At 37.6% G+C, this 15,957-nt stretch overlaps 1 protein-coding gene across 1 annotated transcript in view; it reads left to right on the top strand.

Moving 5' to 3' along the window:
- MCMDC2 (minichromosome maintenance domain containing 2) overlaps nt 1-15,957 on the top strand; it is a 38,653-nt gene that overhangs the window by 15,913 nt on the left and 6,783 nt on the right. Inside the window, exons 9-12 of the mRNA XM_003408337.4 lie at nt 4,126-4,331; nt 10,828-10,994; nt 11,504-11,683; nt 13,503-13,645. Coding sequence (XP_003408385.2) covers nt 4,126-4,331; nt 10,828-10,994; nt 11,504-11,683; nt 13,503-13,645 — 696 coding nt within the window. The remainder of the gene's footprint in view (nt 1-4,125; nt 4,332-10,827; nt 10,995-11,503; nt 11,684-13,502; nt 13,646-15,957) is intronic.

Below are 15,957 nucleotides of genomic sequence, written 5' to 3' on the forward strand. Positions count from 1 at the left end.
TATCTCATTACAGTTTTTTTTTTTTATTGTGCTTTAAGTGAAACTTTACTGTTCAACTTAGTTTCTCATACAAAAATTTATACACACATTTTTACGTGGCCCTAGTTGCTCTCCCTATGATGAGACAGCACCCTCCTCTTTTCCCCCTGGATTTTCTGTGTCCATTCAACCAGCACCTGTCCCTTTCTGCCTTCTCATCTCACCTCTGGACTGGAGCTGCCAACTTAGTCTCATGTATCTACTTGAACTAAGAAGCGCACTCTATACAAGTATCATTTTATGTCTTATAGTCCGGTCTAATCTTTGTCTGAAGAGTTGGCTTCAGGAACGGTTTTTTAGTTTTGGGCTAATAGAGAGTCCAGTGGCCATGTCTTCAGGGGTCCTTCCAGTCTCAGTCAGACCTTAAGTCTGGTCTTTTTACTAGAATTTGAGTTCTGCACCCCAGTTCTGTCCTGCTCCATCAGGGACTCTCTGTTGTCTTCCCGGTCAGGGCAGTCACTGGTGGTAGCTGGGCACCATTTAGTTCTTCTGGTCTCAGGCTGATGGAGTCTCTGGCTTATGTGGCCCTTTCTGTCTCTTGGGCTAATTATTTTCCTTGTGTCTTTGGTGTTCTTCATTATCCTTTGCTCGAGGTGGGTTGGGACCAATTGATGCATCTTAGATGGCCACTTGCTAGCTTTTAAGACCCCAGACGCCACTCACCAAAATGCAGAACATTTTCTTAACCTTTGTTATGCCAATTGACCTAGATGTTCCCTGAAACCATGGTCCCCAAACCCCTGCCCCTGTTACTCTGTCCCTCCAAGTGTTTGGTTGTATTCAGGAAACTTCTTAGCTTCATTTAGTCCAGTTGTGCTGACTTCCCTGTATTGTGTGTTGTCCTTCCCTTTACCTAAGATATTCTTGGCTACTTTCTAATTAGTGAATACCCCTCCCCTTCCCTTGTAACCATCAAAGAACATTTTCTTCTGTGTTTAAACCTTTTCTTGAGCTCTTATAATAGTGGGGAAACCCTGGTGGCATAGTGGTTAAGTGCTACGGCTGCTAAGACTCGACGGCAATGGGTTTGGTTTTTTGTTTTATAATAGTGGTCTCATACAATATTTGTCCTTTTGCGACTGACTAATTTCACTCAGCATAATGCCTTCCAGATGCATCAATGCTATGAGATATTTCACAGATTCATCATTGTTCTTTATTGTTGGACAGTATTCCATTGTGTATATACCATAATTTGTTTATCCATTTGTCCATTGATGGGCACCTAGGTTGTTTCTATCTTTTTGCTATTGTGAACAGTGCTGCAGTGAACATGGGTATGCATATATCTTTTCATGCTGGATCATATGGTACTTCTATTTCTAGCTTTTAAGGAAGCACCAAATCGATTTCCAAAGTGGTTGTACCATTTTACATTCCCACCAGCAGTGTGTAAGTGTTCCAGTCTCTCCACAACCTCTCCAACATTTATTATTTTGTGTGCTTTGGATTAATGCTAGCCTGGTTGGGGTGAGATGGTATCTCATTGTAGTTTTGATTTGCATTTCTCTAAGGGCTTTTTTTTAAGGAGCCCTGGTGGCACAGAGGTTAAGAGTTCAGCTGCTGTCTTCGTCATCTAGTGCTGCTATAACAGCAATACCACAAGTGGATGGCTTTAACGAAGGGAAATTTATTTCTTCACGGTAAAGTACGCTAAAAGTCCAAATTTAGGGCATCAGCTCCAAGGGAAGGCTTTCCCTCTCTGTTGGCCTTCTCATTAATCTTTCCCCAGACTAGGAGTTTCTCCATGCAGGGACTCTGGGTCCAAAGAACGCGCTCTGCTCCTGGTACTGCTTTCTTGGTGGTATGAGGTCCCCCGTCTCTCTGCTTGCTTCTCTTTTATATCTCAAGAGATTGCCTCGAGACACAATCCAGTCTTGTGGACAGACTCCTGCCTCACTAACACAACTGCCACCCATTGTCCCTCATCAACCTCATAAAGGCATGATTTATAACATATAGGAAAATCACACAATTCCAGGAATCATGGTCCAGCCAAACCAATACACACATTTTTGGGGGGACATAATTCAATCTATGATAGCCGCTAACTAAAAGGCCCACAGTTTGAATCCACCAGCCACTCCGTGAAAACCCTATGGGGCAATTTTACTTCGTCCTATAGGGTCACTGAGTTAGAATCGACTCAACAGCAACAGGTTTGGTTTGGGTTTTAATGGCTAGTGACCTTGTGCATTTCCTCCTGTGTCTGTTAGCTGCCTGAATGTCTTCTTCGGTAAAGTGTCTGCTCATATCCTTTGCCCATTTTTTTTAATTGGATTGTCTTTTTGTCATAGAGGTGCTGGATTTTTCTATAGATTTTAGAGATTAGACCTTTGTCGGATTTTCATAGCCAAAATTTTTTTCCCAATCTGTAGGTCCTTTTTTCACTCTTTTGGTGAAGTCTTTTGATGAGCTTAAGTGTTTAATTTTTAGAAGATCCCAGTTATCTAGCTTATCTTCTGGTGTTTGTGTGTTGTTGGTTATGGTTTATGTGCTATTTATGCTGTGTATTAGGGTCTCTAGTGTTGATCCTATTTTTTCTTCTGTGATCTTTATACTTTTTGGTTTTATATTTATGTCTTTGATCCATTTTGAATTAGTTTTTGTGTATGGCGTGAGGTATAGGTCCTGTTTCATTTTTTTACAGATAGATATCCTGTTTTGCTAGCACAATTTGTTAAAAAGAGGTCTTTTCCCCATTTAATGGACTTTGAGACTTTGTCGAAGATCAGGTGACCGTAGGTGGATGGATTTACATCTGAGTTTTCAATTCTGTTCCACTGGTCAATATGTCTGTCATTGTACCAGTACCAGGCTGTTTTGACTACCACAGCTGTATAGTAAGTTCTGAGGTCAATTCTAAGAGTCCTCATACTTTATTCTTTTTCTTCAATAGTGCTTTACTTATCCAGGGCCTCTTCCCTTTCCATATAAAGTTAATGATTAGTTTTTCTGTCTCATTAAAGAATGCTGTTGGTATTTGGATTGGGATTGAATTGTATTTGTAGACTGCTTTGGGCAGAATTGACATTTTCACAACGCTGAGTCTAGCTATCGAAGAGCATGGTATGTTTTTTCCATTTTTTGTAAGTCTTGTTTGGTTTCTTGCAGTAGTGTTTTGTAGTTCTCTTTGGATAGGACTTTTATGTCCCTGGTTAGATTTATTCCTAAGTATTTTTTTTTTTTTAGGGGCTATTATAAATGGTATTGCTTTTTGTAGTTCTCTTTATTGGTGTATAGGAATCCCTATGAGTTTTGTATGTTTATCTTGTATCCTGCTACTCCAGCAAGCTATTTTTGTGGCAAGAATTTTAAAGCTAAACTAGACTAATCATATTCCTTTCTAAAAATTTAAATTTGAGAAATGAAGAGACTGAGGCAATCAGCAGCAGTTAGCAAAGAGGTTAGAAACCAAAAGGATTATGAAGCATTGCCATGATATATAGGAAGCAGGGGCAGCCATGATAAGCCATTTGCAAGCCTAAATGCAAAAACTATGAATGAGCAAAAGAAAGCAATCCATAAAAAGAAGAAGGTTCAGTTCAAATGCATCTCTCTGTAGCTTTCTCTGACTCCCTTCTCAGGAGAAATAATACTCCCTTATGGATATTCTCAAGGAACCCTGGTGGCGCGGTGGTTAAGCACTAGGCTGCTAACCGAAAGGTCGGAAGTTGGAACCCACCAGCCACTCTACAGGAGAAAGATGTGGCAGTCTGCTTCCTTAAAGATTATAGCCTTGGAAACCCTACAAGGGCAGTTCTACCCTGTCTTATAGGATTTCTATGAGCTGGAATTGACTCACAGTAACAACTTTGGCTTTTTTTGGTTTATACATATTCTCAAGACATTATTTCAGTCCTTACCACATTGAGTTTTAGTTTCTTTGTTTGTTTATGTCTCTCTTCCTAGGCTGTGAGCTTTCCAAGTTAAGGACGAAGTCTTGACATGTGTTTTTATCTCTAGCGCCTAGTTGGCCTATCACAAGTGTTCAATAAACATTGAGTTTTGGAGCTGTTAATGTATTATGACCTCTGAAAGTCAAATATTAAATAATAGTAATGAATAAATTAATTTTTTCCCTAGGCTTTTGAAGTTTACTATAAACCTTGTACCCCGTGGTATACATCATCCAGTCTCTTCTGAAATTTTCCCTACCCTAGCCAGGAATAAGTATGGAACTGGAGCAGTTAGCATTCAAGCTGGCAGTGCTTTGCTAGCTAAAGGTGGTATCTGCTTTACAGGAGACTTATCTTTACACAAAAAAGATAAACTTGAACAACTCCAATCAGGTAAAGAATTTTTTTCAAATTATTTTTCATTTATTTAACCTACAGTTTCATCGTTGTCAAGAAGTTTCTTAACAGTATTAGGAATTGAGAAGTTATAATAAATGACATTTCTCATTTCAGTTTTATGAAAAAAGCAGAGGAATTTAATGTGCAAATGCACAGTTTTAACCTTTGTTCTAAGTTGTGCTAACACATGACTTTGCTTGGGCCAAATTTATAACTCACAAAGATAGGGACAGATATGGACTGAGCAGAAAGCAGTCAGGGCATTGCACATTTGGCATACCCAGTAGGAATGTGCAGCGATGCTGAAGGTACCTGGCATAGTGCCTCTCCTAACGAGAGTGCAGAAATGGATTTTTGACCACAATGCCAAAGCAAGTCAATGTGGAAAGCCAAGTTTTTTCAACCAACGACGGAGGAACAACCACCTGGTATATGGGAAAAAATGAATTTTGGCTTATACCTTACAACCATACACAATAATTAATTTGAGATGGATCATACCTAAATGCAAAAACTAAAACCATGAAGCTGTTAGAAGAAAATTTAGGAAAATATCTTCATGATATTCTAAGGCAAAGATTTCTTAGAACCAAGAAGCACTGAACATAAAAGAACAGATAAATTCATCAAAACTAAAAAGTTATGCTCATCTTATCGCTGTTGTTAGGTGCTGTCAAGTCGGTTCGGACTCATAGCAACCCTATGCGCAGCAGAACGAAATACTGCCCGGTACTGAGCCATCCTTACAGTCCTTGTTATGCTTGAGCTCACTGTTGCAGCCACTGTGTCAATCTACCTCGTTGAGGATCTTCCTCTTTTCTGCTGACGCTATACTCCACCAAACATGATGTCCTTCTCCAGGGAATGATCCCTCCTGACAACAGGTCCAAAGTATGTAAGACGCAGTCTCGCCATCCTTGCTTCTAAGAAGCATTCTGGTTGTACTTCTTCCAAGACAGATTTGTTCGTTCTTTTGGCAGTCCATGGTATATTCAGTACTCTTCGCCAACACCATAATTCAAAGGCGTCAATTCTTCAGTCTTCCTTATTCATTGTCCAGCTTTCTGATGCATATGATGCAATTGAAAATACCGTGGCTTGGGTCAGGTGCACCTTAGTCTTCAAGGTGACGTCTTTGCTCTTCAACACTTTAAAGAGGTCCTTTGCAGCAGATTTACCCAATGCAATGCATCTTTTGATTTCTTAACTGCTGCTTCCATGGCTGTTGATTGTGGATCCAAGTAAAATGAAATCCTTGACAACTTCAATCTTTTCTCCATTTATCGTGATGTTGCTTTTTGGTCCAGTTGTGAGGATTTTTGTTTTCTTTATGTTAAGGCACGATCCATACTGAAAACTGTGGTCTTTGATCTTCATTAGTAAGTGTTTCAAGTCCTCTTCACTTTCAGCAAGCAAGGTTGTGTCATCTGCATAATGCAGGTTGTTAATGAGTCTTCCTCCAATCCTGATGCCCTGTTCTTCTTCATATAGTCCAGCTTCTTGTATTATTTGCTCAGCATACAGATTGAATAGGTATGGTGAAAGAAGACAATCTTGATGCACACCTTTCCTGACTTTAAACCAATCAGTATCCCCTTGTTCTGTCCAAACAATTGCCTAATGATCCATGTAAAGGTTCCTCATGAGCACGATTAAGTGTTCTGGAATTCCCAGTCTTCACAACGTTATCCATAATGTTATGATCCACACAGTTGAATGCCTTTCCATAGTCAATAAAACACAGGTAAACATCCTTCTGGTATTCTCTGCTTTCAGCCAGGATCCATCTGACATCAGCAATGATATCCCTGGTTCCACGTCCTCTTATGAAACCAGACTGAATTTTTGGCAGTTCCCTGTTGATATACTGCTGCAGCCGTTTTTGAATGATCTTCAGCAAAATTTTGCTTGTGTGTGATATTAATGATATTGTTCTATAATTCCCACATTCGGTTGGATCACCATTCTTGGGAATAGGCATAAATATGGATCTCTTCCACTCAGTTGGCCAGGAAGCTGTCTTCCATATTTCTTGGCATAGGCGAGTGAGCATCTCCAGCTCTGCATCTGTTTGTTGAAACATCTCAATTGATATTCCATCAATTCCTGCAGCCTTGTTTTTCGCCAATGCCTTCAGAGCAGCTTGGACTTCTTCCTTCAGTACCGTCGGTTCCTGGTCATATGCCGCCTCTTGAAATGGTTGAACATCAACTAGTTCTTTTTTTTTTTTTTTTTGGTATAATGACTCTGTGTATTCCTTCCATCTTCTTTTGATGCTTCCTGTGTCGTTTAATATTTCCCCATAGAATCCTTCACTATTGCAGTTCAAGGCTTGAATTTTTTCTTCAGTTCTTTCAGCTTGAGAAACGCCGAGTGTGTTCTTCCCTTTTGGTTTTCCATCTCCAGCTCTTTGCATATGTCATTGTAATACTTTGCTTTGTCTTCTCGAGATGCCCTTTGAAATCTTCTGTTCAGTTCTTTTACTTCATCAGTTCTTCCTTTTGCCTTAGCTGCTCGACGTTTGAGAGCAAGTTTCAGAGTCTCCTCTGACATCCATCTTGGTCTTTTCTTTCTTTCCTGTCTTTTCAGTGACCTCTTGCTTTCTTCATGGATGATGTCCTTGATGTCATTCCACAACTTGTCTGGTCTTCGGTCACTAGTGTCCAATGCATCAAATCTATTCTTCAGATGGTCTCTAAATTCAGGTGGGATATATTCAAGGTCATATTTTGGCTCTCATGGACTTGCTCTGATTTTCTTCAGTTTCAGCTTGAATTTGCATATGAGCAATTGGTGGTCTGTTCCACAGTCGGCCCCTGGCCTTGTTCTGACTGATGATATTGAGCTTTTCCATCGTCTCTTTCCACAGATGTAGTCAATTTGATTTCTGTGTGTTCCATCTGGCGAGGTCCATGTGGTCCATGTGTATAGTCGCCGTTTATGTTGGTGAAAGAAGGTATTTGCAATGAAGAAGTCGTTGGTCTTGCAAAATTCTATCATTCGATCTCCAGCATTGTTTCTATCACCAAGGCCATATTTTCCAACTATTGATCCTTCTTCGTTTCCAACTTTTCCATTCCAATCACCAGTAATTATCAATGCATCTTGGTTGTATGTTTGATCAGTTTCAGACTGTAGCAGCTGATAAAAATCTTCTATTTCTTCATCTTTGGCCCTAGTGCTTGGTGAGTAAATTTGGATAATAGTTGTATTAACTGGTCTTCCTTGTGTGCATATGGATATTATCCTATCACTGACAGTGTTGTACTTCAGGATAGATCTTGAAACCTTCTTTTTGACAATGAATGCAACACCATTCCTCTTCAAGTTGCCATTCCCAGCATAGTAGACTATATGATTGTCCCATTCGAAATGGCCAATACCAGTCCATTTCAGCTCACTAATGTCTAGGATATCAATGTTTATGTGCTCCATTTCATTTTTGACAATTTCCAATTTTCCTAGATTCATACTTCATACATTCCAGGTTCCGATTATTAATGGATGTTTTGCAGCTGTTTCTTCTCGAGTCGTGCCACATCAGCAAATGAAGGTCCCGGAAGCTTTACTCCATCCACGTCATTAAGGTCGGCTCCACTTTGAGGAGGCAGCTCTTCCCCAGTCATCTTTTGAGTGACTTCCAACCTGGGGGCTCATCTTCCAGCACTATATCAGACAGTGTTCCACTGCTATTCATAAGGTTTTCACTGGCTAATGCTTTTCAGAAGTAGACTGCCAGGTTCTTCTTCCTAGTCTGTCTTAGTCTGGACACTCAGCTGAAACCTGACCTCCATGGGTGACCCTGCTGGTATCTGAATACTGGTGGCATAGCCTCCAGCATCACAACAACACACAAGCCCCCACAGTATGAAAAACTCACAGACACGGGGGATGCTCATCTTAGCTACATTTTGCTACCCAAATCTTAAATCCTCTGATACCAGAATTTAATGAATATTTGCAAGTTACAGACGTGGGCAATGGAAACAAAAAGTTATAGTGGTTAAAAAAAAAAGTTATGCTCATCAGAAGGCACCGTTTAAAAGGTGAATAGGCAAGCAGAGATTAAAGAAAGCAACTGCAATACATATATCTGACAAAGGACAGTTATAATTTCTACAAGGCAATAACTAAAAAAAAAAAAAGCCCACCCTCAAAATGGGCAAAAAACTTAACCAATCACTTCACAAAGGAAGATACAAAACGACAGCTAACACAAGAAATGTGCTCAGCTTATTAGTCACCAGGAAAAAGAAAAACAATGAGATCCCAGTGCTCACAAGCTAGCCGGCTTCGAGGGAATGGAACAAGTGCGGTCTCACAGGGCCCTGCTCTCAGAAGAGCCTGGCGCATGGTTAAAAGCTCAGCTGTCACCATCTCTGAAGTTTTAATAATTTTACCTTTGAGCCTATGTTTTGTAAATGAAGTTCAATGAGACAATAGAGCTTGAGGGTAGGCAGAAGAGATGGGAGCATGCATGTTTCCATGGTGCCTTGCCGCGGCGTTTCACGTACTGCAGTCGCGTCACTGTGCAGCTTCCATAACACTCTTGTACCCTCTTCCAGTCTCCCAGAAGCCCCGCAGGAATTCCGTGCTCGTGTTCCGTGTCAACACAACTCGACTGAGTTAAGGGAGCTAATAGCACCCAGAGGCCTCGCTTTCAGTTCTAACCCCACTTGCTTCCCATGCAGAAAGAAGGCAGTGGTGTTCTAAGCAACACAAACGACCTACGAACCCTGTAACATTCTTTTTTCCTGGTTAAAAAACCAAACCCCTTGCCACCCCGTTGATTCCATCTCATAGCAACCCTATAGGACAGAGTAAAACTACCCCATAAGGTCTCCAAGGAGCAGCTTGATGGATTCCAACTACGGCTTTTCCAACCACTTATGCTAAAATGATAATATCTGAGGAAAAGGAAAGATAGATCAGCCCATAGTTCCTTTTCCTTCCAATCTTTCCTCACTCATCAGTAAGCCAAACGTAGATAAAAAGTGTTGAAATGTGTGCCTATCGAGAAATGAAATAAAAACAGTTCTGTACATCATTTCCACTGTTCAAGTAAGAATGAATACATATGCATGCACAAGCTACAAAATTTCAGTGATTCTGTGAGTTAAATGCTCATATATTTGCATTTAAGATTGGCATTGCACAATATAAAGATAATTGGTAGAATTCCTGCTAATATGTTAAATTTTCATTTTTTCTTTATTTAGAATGATGATTGCCCCTATTACTTTGTATAATAAAACATTTTTAAAGGAAAACACTTCACGCACACACATTATATATATGTATATACTATATATATACATGGAAACCCTGGTGGCTAGTGGTTAAGAGCTACAGCTGCTAACCAAAAGGTCAGCAGTTCGAATCCACCAGGCGTTCCTTGGAAAACCCACGGGGCAGTTTTACTCTGTCCTACTGGGTCGCTATGAGTTGAAATCGACTCAATGGCAATGGGTTTGGTTTTTGGTTTTATATATATACATTTATATCTTTAACAGCAGTTTTTCTCCTGCTTTTTGAACAAGAGGCCCATGTTTCATTTTGCACTGAGCCCTGCAAATTACGTAGCTGGCCCTGACTACAGTGATGACAAAAATTAAAAAGATTGACAAAAACAAATGTTGGCAAGCATGTGGAGCAACTGGAATTACTGTATATCTGGTGGAAGTATAAAATGCTACAATCATTTTGCAAACTGTTCTGGCAGTTTCTATAAAGTTAAATGTACATTTACCCTATGACTTGAGAAATACAGACATGTACACAAATGACTGTTGTCATGAATAGAAAGAGCTAATTTGAGAAATATTTGGGAGGCAAAACCTAGGAATAGAATTGACTCCTTAAGTCAAATGAATATAAGGGGTACCGGAAGGCTAGAAAGGAGACTAGGAAGTCTTCACGTTTTTTGTTTGGGTTTTGAGCAGATGGCTGGTGATGCCATCAAATGTGAATAATGAACAAAGGAAGAGCCTTTTAAGGGGGAAAATAATGAATTTGGTTTTGAGTATGTTGAATTTGAGATATATTCTCCAGTGAGAATATTCTCTCCATTCATATTCTCTCCCAGTCTTTTCCTCTTTCACACTCACATGGATGTCCCTCTATCATTTTTTTCCATGTAAAAGTACACTACTTACTTTTAGCCTTTATTGTAAGCCTGCACTATGTGACCAATCTCCCAGTCCTCTGCCTACTCCACCCAGATGCCTGACCACCATTCTGGCTACATGCTTTGAACTGCTGGTTCTTATCAAGCCATGGGGCACATAAACATTCACATATTTGTCTTGCCTTGTTCTTTTTAGGGCAGATGATCTAATTTAGCCATATCTTATAAAACAATCAAATTAACTTTGTCTTCACTATTCGAAGTTTGGACAGCAATATTCTATTTAATATTTGTTTTTGATTTGTATATATATATAGACCAAAATGAACTTAAGTGACAAATGGGTAATGTCTTTTGACTTAGTTCTGGAGAGCAGAACCATTACAGTTTACATCCCAGGAAAGAAGTTTGGGGATGATATCGATCAACAAATGACTTTCCCAGTTCAGTGCAGTTTTTGGTCTTTTATTGATATGGATTCATCACCGAAGAGAAACGTGCAGAAAACCAACACTCTAATTGGTCAAATGGTAAGGTATTTATTGATAAAATATTTCCTAGAGAATGGATATTGGTGATGGTTGCACAACGTGATTAACGTAATTGATATCACTAAATGGCATACATTGAAAACATTAAATTGGCAAATGTCTTGCTATATGTATATTTACAACAACAAAAAAATTTCCCAGGAAATTTAGTCACAGATTTTAACATGCCTTCTTAGTATTTTTGTTATTAACCCATTTGTATACTTTATTCACTACTAGAACTAAATAATAATGTGATTGTTTAAAAATTTTCATGTTTTTCAGTCATGCAAATCAGATGTCTGCTCACTAGAAATTACTGAGTAGGTAGTTGAGGAGTCTTTCATGAATAATGTGTAAGAAAATAAAGATTATTTTTTTTAAAAATTGATCTCAACAAAGTCCCATGCCATTAAAGAATCACTTATGTATTTATGATTATGTTATTTCCAAATTGCTTGTGAAAATCCCAGAGTTTGCCTTGCCTTTGACTTCTTGGTTTGATGTAGGATTGCAGCTTGATTCCAGCTAATCTTGTGGAGGCTTTTGGGTTATTGATTAACTGCAATGAATCATCTCCTTGCAACCCACTTCTCCCTACTGTGCAACATACTCTAAAGAAAGCCATTGACCCTGAAGGGCTGCTTTATGTAGCTTCTAAACAGTTCACAACCGAAGATTTTGGAAAGGTAATTAAAGTGATTACCCAGAATACTTGTGCTAATGTTTCTCAGTTTAAGACTAGATGGAACATCACTTTGAGCATTCAGGTTTTTCTTAAATTTAGGATTCTTTTTTCCAACTTGCTTCTAGCTTTTAATCATTTTAAGGGTATTATATAAAAAAAAAAATTTTTTTTTTTTTGTATAGAAACTATTTAGGATCATAATAAACAACTAAGGAAATGGATGTTTAAACGTTGAGTTTATTCTTTGTACCACTGTCCAAATCACCATAGCTTAAAGAATCTCAATGAAAAGAAAACCAAAATAGATAACTTTTATAGAAAACTATGAGAGGCTGCATAAGATACACAGTTATTTGCATTATACCGACTATTCAAAGGGATTTCCTTTATGTGGATGTGAAAATCCTGGTGGTGTAGTGGTTAAGAGCTACGGCTTCTAACCAAAAGGTTGGCAGTTCAAATCTACCAGGCGCTCCTTGGAAACTCTATGGGGGCAGTTCTACTCTGTCCCATAGGGTCACTATGAGTTGGAATCAACTCAATGTCAACGGGTTTGGCAGAGTTCTGACTTTATGGAATATCTAGCATGACTCATGAACCCATTTTAATGTCCTGACATTATGAAAACATGTGTGGCATATTCAGAGAACCTGAGAGTAAATGATAGAAATTTAGTAATGACTCTCATAGCTATTAAAGGTGCACCAGTATTTACAACTGAAACTCTTTAAATATTTACTACGCAGAAGTCTGCCCTTAGCTGAGTGAAAGTATGTGGGTAGGGTAGATGTACAAAAGGCAGGGGATATTGGGAACTGGGAATCCATGGGTCACTAAAAAATTTTTATACCTGCCCTCCTTGTAAACAAATTGTGTGGGACTTGAAAAATGAATTATGATCATTGTTTATTCACACAGATTAGAACAGAAAAAAAGACTATTTATGATACAGTAATTTTTTTTTTTTTAGTATACGAGAAAAAAAGTAGTTAGTTTGTAGGAATTAGGGTACTAAATATAGACACACTAACTACCCAGAGAAATTTCTGCCCAGTTTTTTCCCGGAAAAAAAAAAAATCTATGCATTTACTAATTAGTCAGCAGGTGCTTACTGAATACTTTATACGTACAAGCCTATTCCTGTTCTTTTACATTCCCACAGAGATAAAAAACTTTCTTCTTTAAATAGTTGATAATTGGAGACAAAGACAAGATATATGAAACAAGGCAAAATTTAAGTGCTAAGCTGGGTGGTGCTAACTCTAAGTATTTAGGAACTCAGAAAGGAAGATACCAATGTAGAATCAAGAGTTGGGAAGACTTCATGGAGGAGGTGGGACTTCAGTTAAACCTTAAGAAAATGTAGTGTCTGCTGCTTAAACTTTCACCAAAACCACAATAAAATATTTTAAAAAGGAAGGAAGGAAAAGAAGGAGGGTAAGTAGTTGTAGGGCCCGTGGAAGAAAGTTATAAGGAAATAAACTGTTAAAGAATTAAATCTAATGAAAAGGGAAATGAGCTTCTGAGGGAGGTAAGGCTTCCTCCCACTGGAAGTAACGACGTGATAGTCAAATGTATTGCACAGAAAATTTCTGCACTGGGAGAGAGAAAAAGGTTACTCTGTGTGAGCTTTAATATTCTTTACAAGTAGAAGATTTTATGATTCTTAAGTGGTCTATGACTTCAGGATGGCTCTAGATATTTACTCAATTTTTATATAAATATGCAAAATCTTTAAAATGTGAATATACTTTGAAATTTTTTAATAAAGATTCCATAATAAAGTTTGAATCTCTTAAATTTTCATACTTTTTATTTAGCTACTGGCTTTTGCAAAGAATTTGCATGTAGAATTCAGCTTGGAGGCAGAGAGAATGATTCATGGCTATTATCTAGCGAATCGCAGAATCAGAACAGGTTCTATATGTGGATCAACACTGTCAGCATCTGCACTAAAATATTTGTAGGTATTTAACTTAAGATTTTAAAGCCAGTATTGACTTTTAATTGACACGTTTATCTGTTTTGTTTCTTTGTTTGATTGCTGGTCGGTTGGTTTACTTTGTTCAAAAGAATTTTAGGTGGCTTAACAATTCCTTTTGTCATATTGTTAAATCATTTGAACCTCCAATAATTTGTTTTCACTAAATTCATTATCACTGGATCCCTGTATGACATTTGTCTGGGAAAAGTACTCTGATTTCAAATGCAAATGATTGTTTTTTAAAATGTAGCTGTTTATATTCCAGGAGTTTTGTAGACTCCAGAAAAGATTCTTCTTTGAATATATTGTTCCTTGTACTTTTAGATATTTTAACAGACTATTATTGTTTTCTGGAAAAGCTAAAAAAAAAAACTAATTTTTATTGTCAAAGTATGGACACAATAACAGGAAAGTCTAAAATAAAATGATGAGTAAAGTGTCTTGCTAACCCTACCCATCCCTATTCCACTCCCTAGAGATAATCACTGTTAATAGTTGTGTGTGTCCTTTCAGAAATTACCGATTCAAATACAAGCATATACGTATATATATTTAAATGTCACATAAATGACATATTTAAATATGTAATATTTGAAATGAATACTTCATTTAAATATATAAACATATACATATATATTTTATCATAAGGATATATTGTTTTTGCCGAAATGGAAACATGCATGGTATACATACCATATTCTCCGCACATAAAGAACTACCTCATTCTGTTTTAATAGGTGCATCAGCTTTACAGTGTGTGGCTGTACCATAATTTAAATAGTCCCCTACTGACAGACTATTATTTCATTTGGTATAGTATTAAAATATAACTGCAAAGAAATTATGAAGTAGGACCAGGAATAAAATAATCCACCAAATAAGTAAATATCTTGTTATAACCACAAGATAAAATAAGATAGAAATAAATTATGAAGTAGAGCCAGGAGTTAAATAGTCCACGAAGTGAATAAATACCTCATAAAAATTGCAATATAAAATAGATAAAGAACTGGCAGGAAGTATCAAGTAAGGGTATATAAGCGATAGATATATTTAGGAAAGTTATTTCCTCAATGATATATTTATCTTCATAAAGGTGAAAAAAATGCTAAAGATCAGTCAAGGTAGAAACCAGCTCTTTGATAATAAATGTTTTTAAATGGGAAATGGAATTGTATAGTGTGTTCCATTTTCTGCAGTAATCTTTAAAATACTCAAATCATATTATACTAGCTTAAAAGCTTTTAAAGTCTTATTGTTTTTCTCTGCAGCAAAAAGATATTCTGTATTTAAACTCCCATAGCCTCAGTTTACATATGACTATATTGATCAAAAAAAAAAAAAAAAAAAAAGGCAGAGTTAATTTTAATGTGATAACTCTACTTTTTCAAATTACAGAAATAAACACTGTGAGTGGCAGTAGGGTTTATGAAACCAGCAAAGCAAATGAACCACGACTCAGCAGAGTCCTAAGCCCTGACTTTTTCTCCCACTTCTACAGGCAGGTACCTAATAACACCACCTCTGCCTTTCTAGAGAAGTGAAGCTGAATAATACTTCCTTTTCCCTGAAAGTGTCTATGTGTATTCTGTCCTGGTCAACATTTTTAGAAGGGGCTTGGATGAAGACTTCAAGAACATGATAATCAAATTTATAAATAAACTGGAAAGATCTTCACAGGCTCAAACGATGATCTTAGCCTACAAAAAAAAAGTTAATAGGATAAATGTAAAGTTCTCAATTAGATCCAATCTCTTAGCACAAGTATGAATGTGCAGCAAAGAAGGCTACGACTTAATATCAAACGGTATGAAGGACTTTAAGTTTCCTTTTTTTTTTACATTTAAGAGTAAACAGTATATAACATGGTTGTTAATAATTCTGAGGCTTGGGATTGTATTAATAGAATATAGTATCAAGAGCAAGGAAATGCTAGTTCTGCCTCTACTCTGTTAGTCAAATCTCACCGGTAGTAAATGAACTGAAAAAGAGTATTAGCCAGCTCAGGTTATGAGAAGAGCAGCTAGGATGGTGAGGGGCCTGAAAATTATGTCTTGTAACATATTAAACGAACCAGGAATATTTAACTTGGAGAAAAGAAAACACGGGGCAGCTGTAAGAGCTGTCTTTGAATGGTTGAAGAGCTGTCACATTTAAGAGGGATTAGGCTTCTTCCGTTGTCCCAGAAGACAGAACCAAGGACCAAAGTGTAGAAACTGCAGTGAAGCCAATTTTAGCTTGTATTTATATAAAGTTTGTAGGTGGGTCACAAAACTTTCAAATGGCTTTAC

The sequence above is a fragment of the Loxodonta africana genome, chromosome 14 (genome assembly GCF_030014295.1).
Source record: "Loxodonta africana isolate mLoxAfr1 chromosome 14, mLoxAfr1.hap2, whole genome shotgun sequence".
Lineage (NCBI taxonomy): Eukaryota > Metazoa > Chordata > Mammalia > Proboscidea > Elephantidae > Loxodonta > Loxodonta africana.